At 39.4% G+C, this 18,311-nt stretch overlaps 4 protein-coding genes across 6 annotated transcripts; 1 reads left to right on the top strand and 3 right to left on the bottom strand.

Moving 5' to 3' along the window:
* Nucleotides 1-150: 150 nt before the first annotated feature.
* On the bottom strand, nucleotides 151-8,123 carry LOC134184075 (H(+)/Cl(-) exchange transporter 7-like). 2 transcript variants are annotated; one of them, XM_062651679.1, is made up of 26 exons: nucleotides 7,820-8,123; nucleotides 7,667-7,750; nucleotides 7,554-7,601; nucleotides 6,727-6,792; nucleotides 6,530-6,662; nucleotides 6,359-6,468; nucleotides 6,073-6,153; nucleotides 5,947-6,009; nucleotides 4,499-4,582; nucleotides 4,281-4,439; nucleotides 4,107-4,217; nucleotides 3,661-3,715; nucleotides 3,538-3,598; nucleotides 3,342-3,480; nucleotides 3,053-3,146; nucleotides 2,807-2,979; nucleotides 2,699-2,750; nucleotides 2,515-2,642; nucleotides 2,116-2,201; nucleotides 2,008-2,053; nucleotides 1,812-1,895; nucleotides 1,674-1,754; nucleotides 1,483-1,602; nucleotides 1,114-1,197; nucleotides 524-604; nucleotides 151-464 (listed from the first exon to the last, which is right to left on the bottom strand). In XM_062651679.1, exons 1-26 carry the CDS (start codon nucleotides 7,910-7,912, stop codon nucleotides 366-368), a joined length of 2,415 nt encoding a protein of 804 aa, XP_062507663.1. In that variant the 5' UTR covers nucleotides 7,913-8,123; the 3' UTR covers nucleotides 151-365. The 2 variants fall into 2 exon arrangements, with proteins under 2 accessions (XP_062507663.1, XP_062507665.1); XM_062651681.1 differs by lacking the exons at nucleotides 2,515-2,642; nucleotides 2,699-2,750; nucleotides 2,807-2,979; nucleotides 3,053-3,146.
* Nucleotides 8,124-8,327: 204 nt separating this feature from the next.
* On the top strand, nucleotides 8,328-12,142 carry LOC134184077 (large ribosomal subunit protein bL12m-like). Of its 2 annotated transcripts, none has more exons than XM_062651682.1 (4): nucleotides 8,328-8,604; nucleotides 11,643-11,714; nucleotides 11,770-11,901; nucleotides 11,960-12,142. In XM_062651682.1, exons 1-4 carry the CDS (start codon nucleotides 8,347-8,349, stop codon nucleotides 12,074-12,076), a joined length of 579 nt encoding a protein of 192 aa, XP_062507666.1. In that variant the 5' UTR covers nucleotides 8,328-8,346; the 3' UTR covers nucleotides 12,077-12,142. The 2 variants fall into 2 exon arrangements, with proteins under 2 accessions (XP_062507666.1, XP_062507667.1); XM_062651683.1 differs by having other exon boundaries at nucleotides 11,643-11,711.
* A 373-nt stretch (nucleotides 12,143-12,515) lies between these two features.
* LOC134184468 (uncharacterized) lies at nucleotides 12,516-15,417 on the bottom strand. Its single transcript, XM_062652172.1, has 6 exons — nucleotides 15,229-15,417; nucleotides 13,672-14,017; nucleotides 13,441-13,607; nucleotides 13,143-13,206; nucleotides 12,754-13,085; nucleotides 12,516-12,696 (listed from the first exon to the last, which is right to left on the bottom strand). Exons 1-6 carry the CDS (start codon nucleotides 15,394-15,396, stop codon nucleotides 12,520-12,522), a joined length of 1,254 nt encoding a protein of 417 aa, XP_062508156.1. The 5' UTR covers nucleotides 15,397-15,417; the 3' UTR covers nucleotides 12,516-12,519.
* A 314-nt stretch (nucleotides 15,418-15,731) lies between these two features.
* On the bottom strand, nucleotides 15,732-18,254 carry LOC134184123 (uncharacterized). The gene is made up of 6 exons (XM_062651740.1): nucleotides 18,096-18,254; nucleotides 17,261-17,453; nucleotides 16,888-17,057; nucleotides 16,755-16,815; nucleotides 16,136-16,683; nucleotides 15,732-16,073 (listed from the first exon to the last, which is right to left on the bottom strand). Exons 1-6 carry the CDS (start codon nucleotides 18,252-18,254, stop codon nucleotides 15,876-15,878), a joined length of 1,329 nt encoding a protein of 442 aa, XP_062507724.1. The 3' UTR covers nucleotides 15,732-15,875.
* Nucleotides 18,255-18,311: the final 57 nt, after the last annotated feature.

Here is an 18,311-nt window from a genome sequence, read left to right on the forward strand (position 1 = left end):
CCCCTGTGCTTATAAATGTTGGTGCTAAGGGTGCTAACGTACATGTACTACATTAGAATGACAATGACAGAAACCATGTCAACGCAAGTATTAATTAATTAATTTAAAGGTGAACCCATTTTACATGCATGTGGTGTACTAGCCTCGAACTTCCAGACCAGAGAGAGCACCCCAATTCCATTTCTGAAGATATCTCCAATAATTTAGAACGCATCACAATAACTAAAGCTAAGACACTGTTGTACAGTGTAATAATTAATTAAATAAATCAAATAGACAGACTTCTGTTTTGAATTGTTAAATTTATCATGCATACGTCTGAATTATGGTTTCCCATTGATGATGTGTTTCCAGTGAAAGCAACATCAATGATCTTGTAGTATTGGGAGTTTATACACCTCACCATGCTGTCCATGACCCATGCGATATCGAGCAAGGTCTTGCCTTGTCACTATGCCAACAACCTGCAACAAACAATGAGTAGGAATTTGATTATTATACACAGTAGAGTAAAAAGGTAGACCTGATTCTCTTCATCCACTATGGTAACATGGCGAAGACCAAGGCCTCTAAATAGTTTGAATATGTGAGGAAATGTTGAGCCCTGAAATACACAAAGTGGACTGATACAGTGCAATTAAATGGTTTTCAGTATTTGGTGCCCTAATGAGTAAATATTGTAGATACAGGTAGAGTGTCAACCATCAGGTATTTCCATAGCCCCAAAGGCCCAAACATAATGGTGCATAAATGTGGCAGTTGAAGTCAGTTACCATATAACCGGTTATTTCTGTGGTCATTTTTTACTGCGATTTGAGAACCTAAACATAAGTTTTAATAGCTGCAAATTAGATTTCTGCGTTTCAACCAGGAATACAGTACTGGTACACATGTATAGGTGTCTGCACAGTGACTGCCTGGGACTCCAAGGATAGGACTAAATATCTGCAAATTTCATTTGTGCGCTCTGTGATTTCTTCACAGAATTCGCAGAAATATCATGACCGCAGAAATAACCGGTTATACATACCCAAAATATTGAGAGTCATTATGGTGCAAAGTCTCATGGCGTTTGAATAAGAGTAACATCCTAACAAACTCAACAGCACCAACCTTGTATGCTGTGTATGGACCCTTGTTCATGAATGGCAATAAATTCATGTACTTCTTGCTCTCAGCTGGGCTCACGCTGATACTCTAAAGCAACAATGTCAACTAGTCTTGATGATTAAATAAATTTGAATACAGATATAATACACATTGTTTAGCACAACATATTTCTCAACTACTGGTATCCTTGTACTCCTCATTACATTATCTAAAGCCATCCAGCAACCAACATTAAGAAGAATCACATGACATAGCAGAAACACTTAATTGATGTACGACCAAGTGATCCATCCATAAAATTCAACAAATTAAATATAGTAAACACTATAATTTGAAATCACTTGTAACTCTTGCAGAAAAATATTGACTCACATGAATAGATGGATATCTAGGATACATATCTTGAAAGTCAAGAGTACATAGTCCACTGAAACTTCGGTCTGACAACTCAGAGTGCGATAGCTGAGAAGGTGTGTCCTCATCTTCATATATCTGAACAGCAGCAATAAAAATAACAAGAAAAAGGTGGCAAGCCTACAAACAACTGTGATCAAACAATGCACCTTTTGACTCATAAGAACAATCAGCTGGGAGCGCAGTATCATTCCCTGAAAACGACCAAATGTTCTTTGTTCAGATGATCTCTAAGCAAAAATGACACTACTGTATGAACACAACTAAAGTCTCATCACAAAGCATACACTATAAGTTGTTGCTTCATCAAGATCAACAACAGGAAACCCGTTGTGACTTGTAGTTGATAAAACATAAAAAATGTGTCCCACCTGGAACAGAAACAAGCACAATTATATGACTTTATTTCTTTTAAATCTCTATATAAGGTATATAAAAGGCATAATAAATAAAAAATTAGATAATCTCCAAAACAAGTAATACTCTTTCTCGACAACGAAATACTGCAACAGGAGTGCTCATGATATCTCTAACAAACACTGATATCAATCGACAAATCACTGAACAAGATAAGCACTTCTATTATCAAACCTTGCTGAATATTTTATAGTTTGATCAGGTGGGTCCCATGGTAGCAATGGTATACTCTTCAGTTGTATGTGAATATCATAAATACCCTACACAAGGTCCAAGTAATTTAATCATACTGAGTATCAAACTCCAACAACAAATTTCTATTAATAATTGCACGAAATGACAGACCAATAAGTGTGTCAATGACAAGAGCCATGTAACTACCAAATACTGTCCCTCTAAGTCTTGATTCACAATTTAGAGCTTACACAGACAATATGTATCTAAAGTGACAATAGATCCTTTTCAGTGTTGTAATTCACTTTAAGCACAATCCTATAGATGCCTGGTCATCATGACATCCACCATACCATCTAACCTAGACAAGTAGATTACATATCAACATAAATCAGGCACCTCATTGAACAAATCGCCAACCAGCTTGGCAATCACAATTGCAACCATAATGGGAAGACCGTACGCAACATCCTGCGTTGCCTCAATCATAATAACAGTAAGAGAAATGGTCATTCGCAGCGCACCACCTAACCATCATACTCTAAATTAGCAACACTAATGACTGATTTAGCAAAAGTCCAACCAAGAAAAGCAGCAGCACCGATCAAAGCATATTTCCCAGAATCAGACCATTCCTGAAATACAAATATGTCGTATGCAGAAAGACCAGGTTAACAAAAAAAAAGATTACAGCTCCATTTCCAAATGCCAGATGTACAACAACACCAACAAAACGACCGAATGTAGCACCAGTCAGGATACAGGGAACAAAGAGTCCGCTGGGAACACCCAAGCCATATGTTAAACAAGCCAACAAAAAGTAGACACAGAAGAATATCCCCAATGTGGCCAAGTTATAGGCTCCTGTAAACACATTCCATTCCATCAGTTCCCCTATCAATTAAATTAAACAAAGATTTATGCTTGGAAACTGGACCTGGTTGAGCATGAAACAGCACTCTAATAGACTCTTCTGATGTTGCCGTAAACAGTGACGCCATTGCATTGTAGTAACCGTCTTTACATTGTAACTGTGACAGAAAACACTATAATAACACTGCACCTGCATATTGACAGCCAACAGTTACTTTGAGGTGCGTCAAGTAGTGAATATACAATTCACTCAAAAGATTAATAAATCATATATATTGTGCCAAACTGTTGTCTGCATCTTGTTCTATGTGTGTTTGGAATTTTGGCCAAAACAGGTTATAGCATTGCTGTACCTGAACTGGTCTTATTTCTGAAACAAATCCATTTGGATGACATTCTGAAGTAATGACAGAAAGCAGCATCCCAACAGTTACAAGAATAGATACAAGCAGTATTGGCTCCAGCACCTTCAGAATTCGATATTTTATATATCTATAATAAACAGCTACACTTGTAGAGAACGTATTAATAGCATGACTAATGGATTACCGTTTACGAAACAGTGTGACTCTAAAATTGATTTCGTTGAACAGAGCCCCCATCACGCCACCTGCAACATGATGGTAGAACATTAATGATAGTGAAAACATGAACTGACACACAGTGGAATACCACAAATCCCTATCAGTGCAAACACCACTAGTTCTTGACCATAATATGCTGGACCCTGTCAATGAAAGAAACACACCACAAAATATAATGTACGAACTGACATACACATAGACAAACAAAACAGACAGACAGACAGACAGACAGACAGACAGACAGACAGACAGACAGACAGACACACACACAGACACACACACACACACACACACACACACACACACACACACACACACACACACAACATATAAACAAACCGACACACAAACATGCAGAGATACAGACAACCAGACAAACAAAAAGACGAACAAAATACAGAAACATGCACAAATGCAGTGCCTAAAACAAACATAAAACAAAGACAGACAAACAGACAGAAAAACAGACAAAACAATAAATAAGCAAACACTTAGTAGCAACATTTAATGAATTGAGCTATTCTGACCACCTACCACAAAGGTACCAAAGTTGATAAGACCAGGATTAGACAGTTCACCAATAGCTCCATTGTACCAAGACAAGATCAAGTTGAGAACAAACGAGCATGTCATCGAACAAGCAAACTAAACAAAAATAATTCGCTTTGTTACTAAATCAATCTCAACTGCAAGAGTCATAAAATTTACTATTCGCCATGTAAGAGACTGATTCCAAAAACTAGCACCTTCCTCTAGTGCAAACAAAACACCACCAATTGGAGCACCAAACGCTGCAGCCACACCGGCAGCTGCTCCTCCCGATACGAAATCTCTCTTCTCATGATCCAATCGAAAGTACGTAAAGAACTAACATGTACAGATATGTGACCATTACAACAGTGTCTCAACAAAGGTTCAGTGCATACGCCTGTGTTTTTATGTAGTGTTTCCGAACGACCCTGTGATATGCCGCCAGCTATTATAGCACCAGAATGAATCATAGGCCCTTCCTAAACAAAAAGACACAACAAATGATTACCTCAATTTCATACACTACCATGTAACCCGATGGACTTGACTGCATGTGTAAACTACTTTGAGCTTTCAGAAAATTCATAAAACTTGCAAGCCACATGGTTTGCATAACTTAATTAAAGAAAATAATCCTAACAAGAGCAACAGTCTGTGCTGACAGGTAAATCCAAACATTAAATTCTGATCTTTGTAATAACACAAACTAGACAAACTTTTTGACAAATCTCTGAATCAATCTTTGCACTCTATAGTGTGTGCTATAGCACTGTTGTATGTATGATAGCACAACATGTCTGAGACATAAGTGCAAAAAGTAATCAAGACTTGGATCACCAGATACACATATTGAACAGAGCTAAGAATCTAAACCTCCCAATGTTTAGCCACTGATAGCAGCTAAGCATCTCTAGCATTATAGTTAAAGAACGATATGATAAAGACACCACCATGCATGAGATATGTGTTAGCTATACAAACCACGTACAAAAGCAATCGCTATGCCGTTGTCTAATCAAGATGTTCACCATGTTCTAAGATTCTTGCCTAGGCAATGCCTAACTTTAAATGTATTATACAGATGCCGTAAAACCAAGAAATTTATGTGACCCTAATATCACGCAAATTTGGCCCAAACAAGCCCTTCAAAAACGCTATGCAGTTCTAGTTTGTGTGCAATATCACGCCAGCTCAAATATCAATTATACTGGTAACAGTTTTATATTGACCAATCATTAACCACCATAACAACAACTACAAGAAGAAAGCCTCTATGCATAAACGTTGCAGCCTGTTCAACTTCATTTATAAGGTGTGGGGAGTCGAGCAATTGAAATAGTCTCGGATCATAGTGTACACGTATCTACAAGAAAACGGCGAGAGAAAGATGGAATGGATATGCATGCACATGTCTATGCACAGTGTGAATTCAATTTGTGTGATGATATTTTGGTGGCACAATTCGCACGACTTAAATCATCACACAAATTTCTGGTTTTACGGTATACATGACATCACTCCTTTCACAACTTTCTAAACAGTTACACATAGTAAGAAATGCTTCCGTTGTCTATGCTTAACTCAAGTAACACTGTAGCAATCATGAGCTTGTCAAAACCCACTTCAAAAAAATATTTGTTGCATTGCTACATAACTAGACAGTGCAAACGGCATGCCAATTAGATATCCTCCTATTTCACATTGTTTTCACTTCTAGCTGATACCAAATTAAAACAGTCAAATCCTTCGCGTGTCAATCGGAAGGTTGTGTCTTTAAGTTGCAAAATCTCAAATACAAGTGAAATTTCACACTCAAGATTTGCACTATCACAATGTTTAGTACCTTTCCTACAGGTAGTCCTCCTGCTACAGATCCTATAACACCAACAGCCTTTGCTACAAATGCCTAAAACCAAGAAATACGCATGTTGACAATAGATAGCGAACAATGAAGTGAGTGGTAACAAACTCGAAGTCTGATAACATGTGGAACTTTGACACCGTTAAGATAGCATTTGATTTCGGGAATCCCACTGCCACCAGCTACTGGCTAAAGAACACACGGATGTTTGAATATTTTAAATGTTGATCCACTGCTGGAAACTGACAGGCTAGATACCTGCCCATGTGTGTGTGTGTGTGTGTGTGTGTGTGTGTGTGTGTGTGTGTGTGTGTGTGTGTGTGTGTGTGTGTGTGTGTGTGTGTGTGTGTGTGTGTGTGTGTGTGTGTGTGTGTGTGTGTGTGATAGCACAAACCTCAATGTAAACCACTAAAAAAGCTGCACCTAGAACAAGAACAACACTAATCCCCAGCCATATGGCAATAGGCCCAGCCATGCATTTATTAGAATGGCATTCATTGATTACTAAAAAACAAAATAATAATATATCAACACTGTCCACAACAAGCAATATGATGACAACTACATTCAAAGACAAGATTGTGCTTTGCGTTAGCCAACTCTTCAATAGCGATATCCACTCCAGCTGCAACAGCTGCCGTCAAAGCACCAATCAAGAACATGACCACCCAACGTGCAACTGCTATCTTCATGTGATCCTAGAAAAAAAAGCATTCTATTGTCAATCCGGTTAAAGCAAACGTGTGATTGCTACATGACTACCGAATGTGTCTTGGCAGTTTCCTCATGAAGGTATAAATCACTTTCAACAACATCATAGTCCAAGCTCTATTAAAACAGCTATAATTAAAATATACATACATGTGTATGTATTAGTTGCAATCTATGAATCACATGAATTAGTACAATCCAACAAACAGACAGACAAATTAAGACTATCCAGACGCACAAGTCATGATGAATAAACTGAGCCACCTATTGCTTAGCACTAAAAGACAGACAGACAGATTTTCTTTACTTTGACTCAAACTGTAGGAGTAAAATATCATACACTAAGGCCAGACTAACTAAATTTTTTGAAGCTCAGATATTTGGACATGAAACCTGGACCAACTAATCAAAATGAAAAAGTCAAAAAGTAATGATTGTAACATTGTGAGCATTGCAGTTTTCATTGCATTGCATAAAAATGTGAGATAATGAAGTGGACACTAAAACAAAAGATGCTGATACTGACAAAAACAGTTGCTGGACCACATGCACTGTTAACACTTGCGGAGTCATCGATACCTAGTCATATGATGTATATACTACCAAGTCATTTTACAGCAAGCAAATATCATTGTGCACGCGCACATTAATTTTTATATTTATTTTGGTCAAGCTCAAACTGAACCTGTGAATGCATGCATCAAGAAATATAATTGGTCTGGCCTAAAGACACTGACTAATACGATGTAGTGCGGAATACCCACATTGAAAAAGTAGTCCTTACCTCTGTCAAAAATGTCAATTACCCTAGCATGTCAGTACACACACACTATACACTCGTCATCAATCAAGCGTCCCACGCGAATCTACAACTGCACCTCAAACGATGACGACAAGACCTTGTGACTCAATCCTGGATCTTCCAACTAATAACAAATCACATCAAACAGATTTTAAGAATCCACCAGACAATGCAAAAGCGTCTAGTAACCTCGTGAGCTCGTCGCCTTTTCTTCAGAGTACCTTCAATTCGCGATATAGACGCATATCCCTTGCCAGCTGGGAACGCGAATTTCTGGGGAAAGCAGACAGTGTAATGTAAGAACAAATATTTAATGCAGATAGGAGGAGAGCAAGAACGAACTGATGCATCCAGGGACGAGATGGAAGCGTTAGACACGATTTCGAACGATTCGGCACGAGAGTCTCCAGATAACAATGGTGTTTTCTCAGACATTCTGTAGTTGTCGAAATGCCAAAAATTCACATTTGCAGAGAGCCCCTAGCTCGGTCATAGAATCACACACGTGCTCGCTCATATGATCAAACACACCCCCTCAGAGAACAAGAACCAAAGGCGTGGGCCTTCGTAACACTTTAAGTGGCCTCTTGTCAACTGCGAACGCTGTACAGTACTGTACTTGTATGGGAAAAAACAAAAAACGCAATGCGATCACCTGACCTAATGACCCGTATTTGACTTACCCGTATTACTGCGCGAAATACCCCCGGTATAGCAGTCAAGTGCCTAATAATGTAATTTTCCTAACTTTTATTCAGATTTCTAATATTTCAATTTTTAGACAGCAACAGCTGCGCGAGCCTTTGGAGCTCCAACATAGATATATACGGGATTTGTGGCAATTATCACGTGCTCTATTCACACACGGTATGAATTGCAGGCTATGTTTGAAGTTGCGTAGTTTAGTCTCTCGCGAGGTCTCATCACGAATACGCACTGGAAGTCCATATGTTGTTTTGCCTCATCACTGGAGTAGACCCTACTCTGTTGCAAGTGGAAACGATGTCCTACAGCCACCAAGTTCAACTGGAAGTGCCAAAGTCTATTCTGCTAAAATAAAGCAACTCGTAGACGACATCTCAAAATTAACTGTTCTGGAGATATCAGATCTGAACGACTTACTGAAGGTATCTGTATTATTCCTTAATTAAAGCTACAATTAATTGGTAATTAATGAAAAATAATTAGGTCATATTGGTTTTAAGCTGCTAAGATAATGTACAAGATTACTGCAATAATTGAGTGGAAATAATGACAAACTTAGATAACTAGCCATAGTTACACGAATGCTATTTTATTGATGTCAGTGTGTTTTACAACCTGAACCCTCAAGGCTGGTTCACAATGTTGACGCTGACGCTCAACTGAGCGTCAACATCAAAGACACTGCCTTGATGCAGGCGGCTTCCTTTGATGTTGACGCTGACGCTGGAATAGGATTCATTTCTATTCCAGCACAGTGTCACCGTCAATGTCAGCATCAGTGTCAATATTGTGAACCAGGCTTAACTATTAAGGGTAACTGCAACACAAAAATCATAAATTCTTGTATGATGGAAATCGATAGTTCTAGTTGCATACATGACAGGAAAAATAGTTTTAGATTTTTAAGTTAAGTCTTTGCTGAGATATAGCAAGTCAAAGTTGCTTCGGGTTCTTCAAGTTCCGGTAATGGGCGTGGTGTAGTGTACACATCACAGAGGGGAGACGTGTGTGCGTCTGTATAGACAGTGGCCTGTAAAAATGACTACATCTTCATATCGAAGGCAATGCTGCTAGGGTAGAGGTGATGGCAGCAACAGTTATTCTTCTGAAGAGCCCTCTGGAGGTTTTTACATGATGATAACGTTTCGTCATTGCATGAATCGCAGGATGAAGGAGATCTGGTGGGGCCATTAAAGTGACTAAAACCATACTGTCTCTGAAGCTCTGAGATCACCTGCTGCCTTGGAAGCGGACGAGGAAGAGGACAGGCTATCCGATAGCCTGTCACCATCACAAGTAGAAGTAGGAGTAGCAAATGTAATCGATGCACATCTGAGTAAGTAAAAAACCATCACAGGTGCAGCTGCGGTCGTTGTGAGATGATGGAAACGGTCACATGTGTACTTGTGTGGAGAGCGTGTGCTGTCAAAACGTATTTGAGGTGGTCTCAAATAATGACGCGATAATAATGTCGAATACTAGCGACAATAGTGGCACAGTGTACTGGTGAGTTTGTGTAAAACTCTAGCTAGATAGTGCTGTGAGAAAGAGAACAAAATGAGTTGAAGTTTGTACGTTGAATTCACGTTGACACAAGGGTTGACTTCACTGTACAGCATATTGTAATGCATATGACTGCATTCACTACACATGACGATCAAGCTTGCACCTACTAGTAGACATCAAGAGTCTGACCTCTCCTAGCCATTTGCAATAGTTTTAGTTCTGCACGAGAGTCTTCCTTATCCTCCTTTTTCCCGCTTCTCAAATGCGGCTCTCCTTTTCTTTTGTGAAGGTTCCAGAGTGCTGCGATCTTGAAGTGTGGAGGCAGGTAGATGGAAAATGGTGGCCTCAATTTTGCTCTTCTATAACCCAGACCAAGCTATTGATTAGACCTGGCTGTACGTATCTTGAAGCAATCAGGCTAAAAGTGGCTACTACAGACTCTTGTCCACTCAGTAGGACGCGTCATACTCAATAGTAGTCGCCCGGATGACACAAACGTCTCTGCAATTGTCCTCCTTATTTGCGATTCCCACTCTTTTCTTAGCATGGGGATCTTTGGAAATTGAAACACGCTTGCATATGACTTGCGTGAATTGGTGCATCCTGCAGCCACGCAACACCGAACCATTCTTTCACCACAGATTCCTTTGTTGACAGTACACACTAGCGTGGAGTCTTCCCTCTGACGTGTCCATTACATCACGTCCTTTACCGGAACTTGAAGAACTGGAAGCAACTTTGACCTGCTTTTTCTCAGTGGAGACTTAACTTAAAATCTAAAACTATTTTCCTGTCATGTATGCAACTAGAACTATGAATTTCCAACATGAAAGAATTTTTTATTTTTGCGTTGCAGTTACCCTTTAAGGTTGCGTTTGATTGTGCTCTTTCAGCCTTTTCCGGAAGAGTCTGGAAGAGCACACCCCCTCTTCCAACTTCTTCCAGCACAGACTGGAAGAGGGGCGTGCTCTTCCAACCAGCAGCAGAGTTGGTAGAGGTGGCTCTTCCGACCATAGCGGCAGAGCTGTAGAAGTTGGAAGAGGGGCATGCACATGGAGCCTCTTCTGAAAGAGGCTGGAAGAGCCCAATTGAATGCGCCCTAAGACTCATATGCAGTAAGAAGATGGCACTAACATATATAATTTAATATATTGTATTTTGTCTGCTTTGCTATGGCCATAGGCGGATAGAGGAGAGGGGTCCTAGTGGTGAGGACCCCTTCTCTTCAATAACATGCCCACCTCAGCCGAAATCTTTTTTTATTGTGTTATTAAAGTGAACGTATTATGTATTTGATGGAAGGGTAATTTGTTTAATTCTAAACTTATATGCCTGTAATTATCTAATGAATATAATAGGAAATTAACCCTATTACAGATTGAAGTGAGTTTGCTGGTTTCTTTAGGTCATTTAGAGATTTAGCTGCTATGGAGTGTGGCTAATGATACAACTGTACTGGACCCCTCTTTCGAAAATTCTGTATCCGCACCTGATGACTATTAACAAAGCCCAAGGGTAGACCTTAGCTGTGGCAGGGCTAGATCTACATAAGCCATCCTTTAGCCATGGACAGCACTTTATGTTGCCATTGCTAGACTTGCTTCCTAACAGGGACTTACTTTTTTTGGCAAAAGAACGAGAAACATAGCTTACCAGGAAGTGCTGTCAACAAGATGATCTCATCTTTAGATTCCCTACAGGCATTCATGGCCAACATCACTTATGATGCAAAGGCAGTAGATACTTTCTGCTATAATTCGTTCATAAAAAGTATTCTCGGTAACAAAACAATTTGCCTAATTCCAGAAACTTACTACCGTAACCATTAGTAATCTCATTTGGCCGGGCAGAGAACGGGTTACTCAGCTAGTATAATATAATATATTGTATTTTATCATCATATTTAATTGTGAGTGACATTGGTGTGAATTTATGATGGTATCTGTAAATACAGACAACATTGAACATTACTGAAGTTGCAGCTCCAGTTGCTTCTGCGTCCACATCAGCAGCTGCAGTACCTGTAGTAATGATACCTAGCCGTCATGGTGTTACCTTCTTACATTTTGGTTAATCTGAAGGAAAGTACAGAAGACAGTCCAGTAGAACAACAGACTGAATTCACGATCCAGCTGACCGGCTTTGCTGACGGCACAAAAGCAAAAGTAATCAAGGAGATAAAGTCAATCATGGAAGGCATGAACTTAGTCCAGGTGATAGCAGTTGTTTGTTGCGGATGTACTCTATTTCAATGAATTACATTATGCCCAGGCCAAAAAGTTTGTTGAGGACACACCGCAGATTGTAAAGAAAGACATCTCAAAAGAAGAGGCAGAGGGAATAAAGAAATCTTTAGAAACTGCAGGAGCGACTGTACAAATTGAGTAGACTAGGTCTGTCTGTCTCAACTCACTATACATAATAAAAGCAATACCACAGACTAACTTGAAAAAAGCTTGTAAACCTGGATGTTATACTCATAGTGAGTCCTGGGTGTGTCAGGTTAGTTAACGTAGGCAATCAAAAACTATTTAAATTTTGGTCAGGTTAGCATGTGACTTATGTCAAGTCTCCCAACTATTATACTTTAAAATAATATGTAGTCGGATGTAGTCCATGAATGCAATCATTCTTCAGACAAAACTCTATGCATGCAACTGTTTTTCATGATTACAATTCATTGCAGTACAGTGACTGACAAGACACAACACCTATACTAGAAGTTCAGCAATAGTCTATTAGCACAGTGCAAGTGTATGGCATGTACACTATCTTATTTACCAATCAGCAACAACAAACACATCAGCAGCAAGCACACGTCTATGTGCTTCTTAGATCAGCCCGTGAAGAACGATTCCAGTTACAGCAATCAGCAGACTTGATGACAAAATCCTGCCACTGCTTGTCCCTTCATACACGTAGTGATATGACAGCTGGACACCATAATGATCTGAGATTGGAAGAGCCTCGCCAGAAGTGTTTACAGCCAATTTGTTGTCCCAAATTCGCTAAAACAGTACTCAGTAGATCAAAATATCTCAATTTCAAATGAATGACTGTATTACCTTCACGTTGGTCACATTACTTCCTTTGGCAACATAAATGTGATCTACCGCTCGATCTGCCTTCATGCTGCCAGCTGCACCTCCTAATGGATTGTTTGCACAAAGAGTACACGTACCAACTTTGGTTATGTAGGGTGACTCATAGCCCGCGTCAATGATCAACTGGTAGTTAACTGTATGTTCGCCCACCAGTATGTTAGATTTTGGACCATGATTGAAATCACCGAGTAGAACAGGTGGAAAACCTTCTCGATCTGCAGGATATGCCTTTAATACCTGCTGTGTTTCGTTTGTCTGAAGTTCTTCAAAAGATGTAAACGGTGGTGGACCAACTAGAAGAAGTGTCATGATTACAACAAACAAGCTACTGTCACCACTATAGAACCTACAATAGCTTGGAAATGCTCCCTCTGTTGTCAGATGTGTGCACATGACAGGTCCAAGGCCATCAATCTGCAAATCACAAACCAAGAAAAAAAACAAGCAATAACTAGCATTTTACTTTTGTCATCATTTTGTGCATATTAGCATAAGCACAAAGTAAGAAATCAAAATCAATTCAAACTGTTCTTACCATCCGCAAACATATCTTAACTACTTAAAGACAGTAGGTTAATGTGGGAAATAGTAAGCAAATGAATTTGATAATTTCTATAAGCAAGATAACCAATTAAGTAAGTGACTGACTTCCGCAGAAATGTAGCCTCGAGTGAGTGGCACAACATCATTTGGATGATATGTAGCAGCAACTTTCTTTTTAAGAGGATATTTGCTCAGCAGCAGTAAGCCATGGGTTGTTGCGTAGTTGTCAGTTGGCAAATATATGCACTGACGTTGAATTGCTGTTGTAACATCTATAAAAGAACCAATTTTCCAGCTAGAGATACTTTACATATACCGTATTACATATATCCTTACCATTACTTGTTCCAACATCTGCTTGCAGCATGCAATTGACGCAGTACTGGCCAAGTGATTGCATGTAAAGTTTGCATGATACAAATGCACACGAAACACCTGCTGCTATGCCTTGAGAAAAAGCAGTGAGGCACGATTTGTTCAAACATTGTGTATATGCTCTGAGAAAGTCAAGAACATCACATGGAGCTGTGTTTGAAATAGGCACTTTCTGTCCACGCATTCCCATGCTATTGAAACTGTGGTAGTAGGGAAACCGGCTTCTGGAAGTATTAGCTATATCAAGAATGTCTTGTTGCCGCCAGATTTCTTGTAAGCATACCACATCAGCTGATGAATCAGCCAACTGCAAGTAAAAAGTTGACAATTGGAACACATCAATGTCACCTTATTTCTATGGTTATACATAAAATGTACACAGTATTTTAGTATCTGGTATCTAGTATAATAGTGGTGTGTGTGTGTGTGTGTGTGTGTGTGTGTGTGTGTGTGTGTGTGTGTGCACGTGCGTTTGTGTACTGCGGGTATGCCCCACCCTCCAATTCATGTGCTAGTATGTACAACTCTTCAAGCTATACTGTGTTGCTCACCTACTTACTAAACACTAGTAGACAGACAACAGACAACAGACAACTACCTACACCAGACAACACTCAAATTGGACATTCTCAAAACATGGATAACACTATACCAGAAGGTTCAACAGTCTGGTGAATCAGCACAGTAAGAATTAATGTGTACCACTCAGCTTTAATTCTGTCTTCTGTTAAAATTAAAGGCTTAGAATTAATACAATTAACACAAAATGCATGCTCCCATTGCAGAATACACTTAATTAATTAATGAACATGCACAAAACGAACTTACATAATTGCCTAATAGAATTATGATAGCATGATAATGTATACTCTTAGCCACTTAGCCTTCTTTTCTCATATGCATAAATCCTATACTGCTTTCCTGTTTCCAGGAAGTTTGAAACCCGGATAAACGGAAATCCAAGCTCTGGCGGTTTGCAACGGTATAAAGTTCACTTTTCTGAGACCTAGGGTAAGCAAGATATAGCAGATTTACCAGGTGAAAAGTGAACGTGAACAGAGAGTAGAGAATCGATCACGTGCATAACTGCATTCTTCCTTAAGCTTCCCGCGCTCCCGACGTTACCTAACTCTTCACGCTCCATCTGAAGACCAGCGTTCGAATTCTTCATTTGTATTTAATACGAATCCGAATCCGGCACACCTCTAGCGTTACCCATGCCCACGTGTGAACCAGCCCTCAACGTGCACTAGTCGAAATAGACAAGCTTGCCCTTCGGCTACCTTTTGCTGGAATTGCACATACGACGTACGTCGCCTCAGTAGAACTTACAGCGTGAATCAGTGTAGAACGCGCACGTGTAGACTAGCTCTAGGCTCTACTAGTCTGGAAAGTCTAGCTATAGCTACAAAGCAATCAATCCTTCATGTCTATGCGCGCAACAGACCGCAAATCAATCGTTTCTACGAACTATTCTAGCCTAGGCAAGACTCGTTGTGTAACGTGCGCGTTACGTACCGCTGTCTGCAGAGCTTCTTTTCTTGCACTATACTGTCGAATAACATTGCTTGGCAACAGTGCAGTGTTAAAGGTAGCGAGCTTGAACACGGCACCCGCGGCCGCTTCTGTAGCGACTGCAGGAAAAGCCACGAATATAAGAGAAAGCCAACATATAGTAGTATGCATACTTCAGCTAATCACGGTCAACCACGCCTACAGACAAAGCGGCTATCACGGCAACAAAATCAATGAGCTGGGGCGTTTCTTCGGTAGATCGATTACGTATCTTATAATTATAGAAACTAAAATTCAAGATTACAGTATTGTGTAATTAGACTGATAATATAGTACGTATACAATAACTCATGTAATAGTTAATTATTAATTAATTAACTAGCGCTAAAATGAGAAAGCCAACGTCATGAAATGTGGTGTGTGTGTGTTTTGGTAGCTTTAGTTAACTTAACTTACTTGTACTTAACTTAAGTATGGAAATGACACAAACGTGACAAATATTCAACAATACTAAAATTTTAATAACTAATCTAAAATGACCATACACGCACGCATATGTAGCAGCATAGCGCAGGTAAAGCAGTGCACACATTATGTGTTCCAAGTGCATACCCCCTGCACTCACTAGATACTAGCAATACCTTGTCAGACTACATGTGCAGTCCAAAATCCATGAAAAATATAATGCTGATAAGTGACAAAGCCATAAAGACAGAATAGGGTAGATAGAGCGCGACTGCACCAGATGGTGATTGTTCTGTAACCTCGATTGTGATCTCGATCCCATAGTGATCTGACAAAGGTACGGTTGTATCGACTACATTGACAATTGATGAATTCCAGATCCTCTGCAACCAAACACACACACAATTTACACAGCAAAGCCACTAATGGTACAGTGTTGCTATACCCTGGCCTCTAGCACATTCATCACAATGGTTTGTGGCACATAGATGTGATCAACAATAAAGCCGTAAGGGTTTGTGTCGAAGGTAGAGCTGGTTGCATTTCCTGAATTGATACGCTGGTAAAGTGATGGATCACTGAAATTTAAAGCATTTGTGCGAGTTAGGTAATACAAAATATTGAAATCAACAACATTGTTTTGGGTAAGTTCAGCTTTCAAAGAACTGACATCAGTTGAGTTGTTTAAGTCAACATTTGAAAATACACTTGTAATCACTCGTCGTGCTGGCTCTGCCAAAGGATTTCCAAAACAGACAGTGCACTCTCCAGTTGCTCTTGTTTTATTGGCATAAGGAGAGATGTAACATTCATGAATCATCATTTTGTGTTGTCTTGAAAATGTTCCAATAATAGAACGATCAATTGTTGGTCCATGAGCAAAGCCTCCCAGCAATAGTGTTTGATTACTATCCAAAAAAGGAAACGTCTTCAGCAACTTATCCACCTGACTGGCCTGCTCTTGTTCATAACTGCTGAACAAAGAAGGTCCAACTGCATGCACACAAAGATCGATTGAGTATATAGTCAGTTGTAGTAAGATATAATACAACATGTATGTATACCATATGCTCCTGGAATGTAACCAGTCAACTGTGTGCATACCACCTTGCCAATAGTTTGAACCTTGTAATAGAATTGAAACGCTAGCATCAGGCATTGGTGTTGCGATTGACTACCATGTACAGCTCAACGTACTTCTGCTCCAATGTAACCACAAGTTAGGAAAGTCAACTGACCATTGCTGAAATTACCCTGGAACTTGTTTAGCAACGGGAGTTTACTAAGAAGTAACAAGCCATGAGTTGATGGATAATAAGAAACACTAGCAACGTTAACAGTTGTACATTCTAAAATACCAGGGAGTCCTGCAAGTCACCAGCACCAAGATAAACAAAAAACCACACAGAAATTACGTGAGACAATGCATTGCCTATTGATGACTTTGCAAAAATGCAGTTGATACATTCCTGTGAAAGGTTAAGTACAAAGTTTTTACACTGAACAAAAGAACAGATGACGCTATCCAGCAATGGAACATTTGCTGGTCAGCTGCTTTTGCTGATGCAACCTTGAAGTACAAGAACCTTCCCAAAATCACAAGGAGAAACTGTTCTCTTTAGAATATTAAATCCTTGAACATCAGTGAACACAGGCAGCTTGTGGAAGTATTTAAAGTTAGAAGCAGAGTCAATAGCTGCTTTAATATCTTCCTTGAGCCACAATCCTTGAAGGCAAAGAATGTAAGCAGTTGACTTTCTTACCTACAGAAGTATAAAAGGTATATAGTCATATCAATTATGTTGACTACTACCAATAACGCTGCTACCAATTCTTGATTCCAAAGAACCATATAATATCTGTTCAAGAATTAACTTAATTAAAGTACTAGATTATAATGAAGTTTGGAAAAGTGATATAATATAGCTGATGTGATGGACTGAGTTGTCACTTCGACAAATCTCATACATGGCTTTAATTGTCTGTGCTGATCAAAATAGCCCAATACGTGATCATGATCTAATAACTGCATAGTTTTCTTTTCTCTTATGCAGTATAAGAAGCTATATTGGCAGCTTTTTCTAGTTGTTGAGGTACAAATGTCTGCATGCATTATTTGCGCTGTATATACTTCATAGTCATTGCTACTGATGATGTGATCAGACAACTTTTGCAAAAGGGATGGGCGAAAACTCTAAAAAAACTGTACTACCTGCAAAAAAAGATATATATATAGGCAATTAGTAAGGCAAATATGACCTAAAGACTACATAATTAATTTAATCAGAATAGACTCAAAATGCCACCGAACTTGCTACAGCGTCTTCTGTCCACACTAAACTGTATGCTGCAACTTTATGCGGAGAGTAGACATCAACAAACAGCAATTTACAACGTCACCATGCCTCTTGGAGGAACGCATCTCGACGTTCAGAGTATCCCAAAACATCTGTGTTGGGCACCAGGTCTACGTTGAACGTTGCCAATGTATAAGACGAAGCACCGTCACCCTCCACACTTCCCAGAGCCAGCAGACACACGATCAGCGGCCCAAAACCAAACATGATGCCGCTTATATAGAAACACATGCACAATTAGTGGATCACGCGAGTAACAAATAT

This window comes from Corticium candelabrum, chromosome 9 (genome assembly GCF_963422355.1).
Source record: "Corticium candelabrum chromosome 9, ooCorCand1.1, whole genome shotgun sequence".
Lineage (NCBI taxonomy): Eukaryota > Metazoa > Porifera > Homoscleromorpha > Homosclerophorida > Plakinidae > Corticium > Corticium candelabrum.

What these genes read in the sequence shown, in the direction of transcription:
- LOC134184123 (XM_062651740.1), bottom strand. Translation starts at nt 18,254, where the DNA reads ATGTTTGGTTTTGGGCCGCTGATCGTGTGTCTGCTGGCTCTGGGAAGT. An exon ending in GAAGGTTCTTGTACTTCAAG is followed by an intron (nt 17,058 to 17,260) that starts GTTGCATCAGCA and finishes GGTGACTTGCAG; the next exon opens with GACTCCCTGGTATTTTAGAA. An exon ending in GTGGTTACATTGGAGCAGAA is followed by an intron (nt 16,816 to 16,887) that starts GTACGTTGAGCT and finishes TTCTATTACAAG; the next exon opens with GTTCAAACTATTGGCAAGGT.
- LOC134184075 (XM_062651679.1), bottom strand. Translation starts at nt 7,912, where the DNA reads ATGTCTGAGAAAACACCATTGTTATCTGGAGACTCTCGTGCCGAATCG. An exon ending in TCAACTTTGGTACCTTTGTG is followed by an intron (nt 3,716 to 4,106) that starts GTAGGTGGTCAG and finishes TTTCATTGACAG; the next exon opens with GGTCCAGCATATTATGGTCA. An exon ending in GTCCATACACAGCATACAAG is followed by an intron (nt 605 to 1,113) that starts GTTGGTGCTGTT and finishes TGTGTATTTCAG; the next exon opens with GGCTCAACATTTCCTCACAT.
- LOC134184077 (XM_062651682.1), top strand. Translation starts at nt 8,347, where the DNA reads ATGAATTGCAGGCTATGTTTGAAGTTGCGTAGTTTAGTCTCTCGCGAG. An exon ending in ATCTGAACGACTTACTGAAG is followed by an intron (nt 8,605 to 11,642) that starts GTATCTGTATTA and finishes CTGTAAATACAG; the next exon opens with ACAACATTGAACATTACTGA. An exon ending in CAGCAGCTGCAGTACCTGTA is followed by an intron (nt 11,715 to 11,769) that starts GTAATGATACCT and finishes GTTAATCTGAAG; the next exon opens with GAAAGTACAGAAGACAGTCC.
- LOC134184468 (XM_062652172.1), bottom strand. Translation starts at nt 15,396, where the DNA reads ATGCATACTACTATATGTTGGCTTTCTCTTATATTCGTGGCTTTTCCT. An exon ending in AGATGTTGGAACAAGTAATG is followed by an intron (nt 13,608 to 13,671) that starts GTAAGGATATAT and finishes GTTCTTTTATAG; the next exon opens with ATGTTACAACAGCAATTCAA. An exon ending in GGGAGCATTTCCAAGCTATT is followed by an intron (nt 13,086 to 13,142) that starts GTAGGTTCTATA and finishes CACTTCTTCTAG; the next exon opens with TTGGTCCACCACCGTTTACA.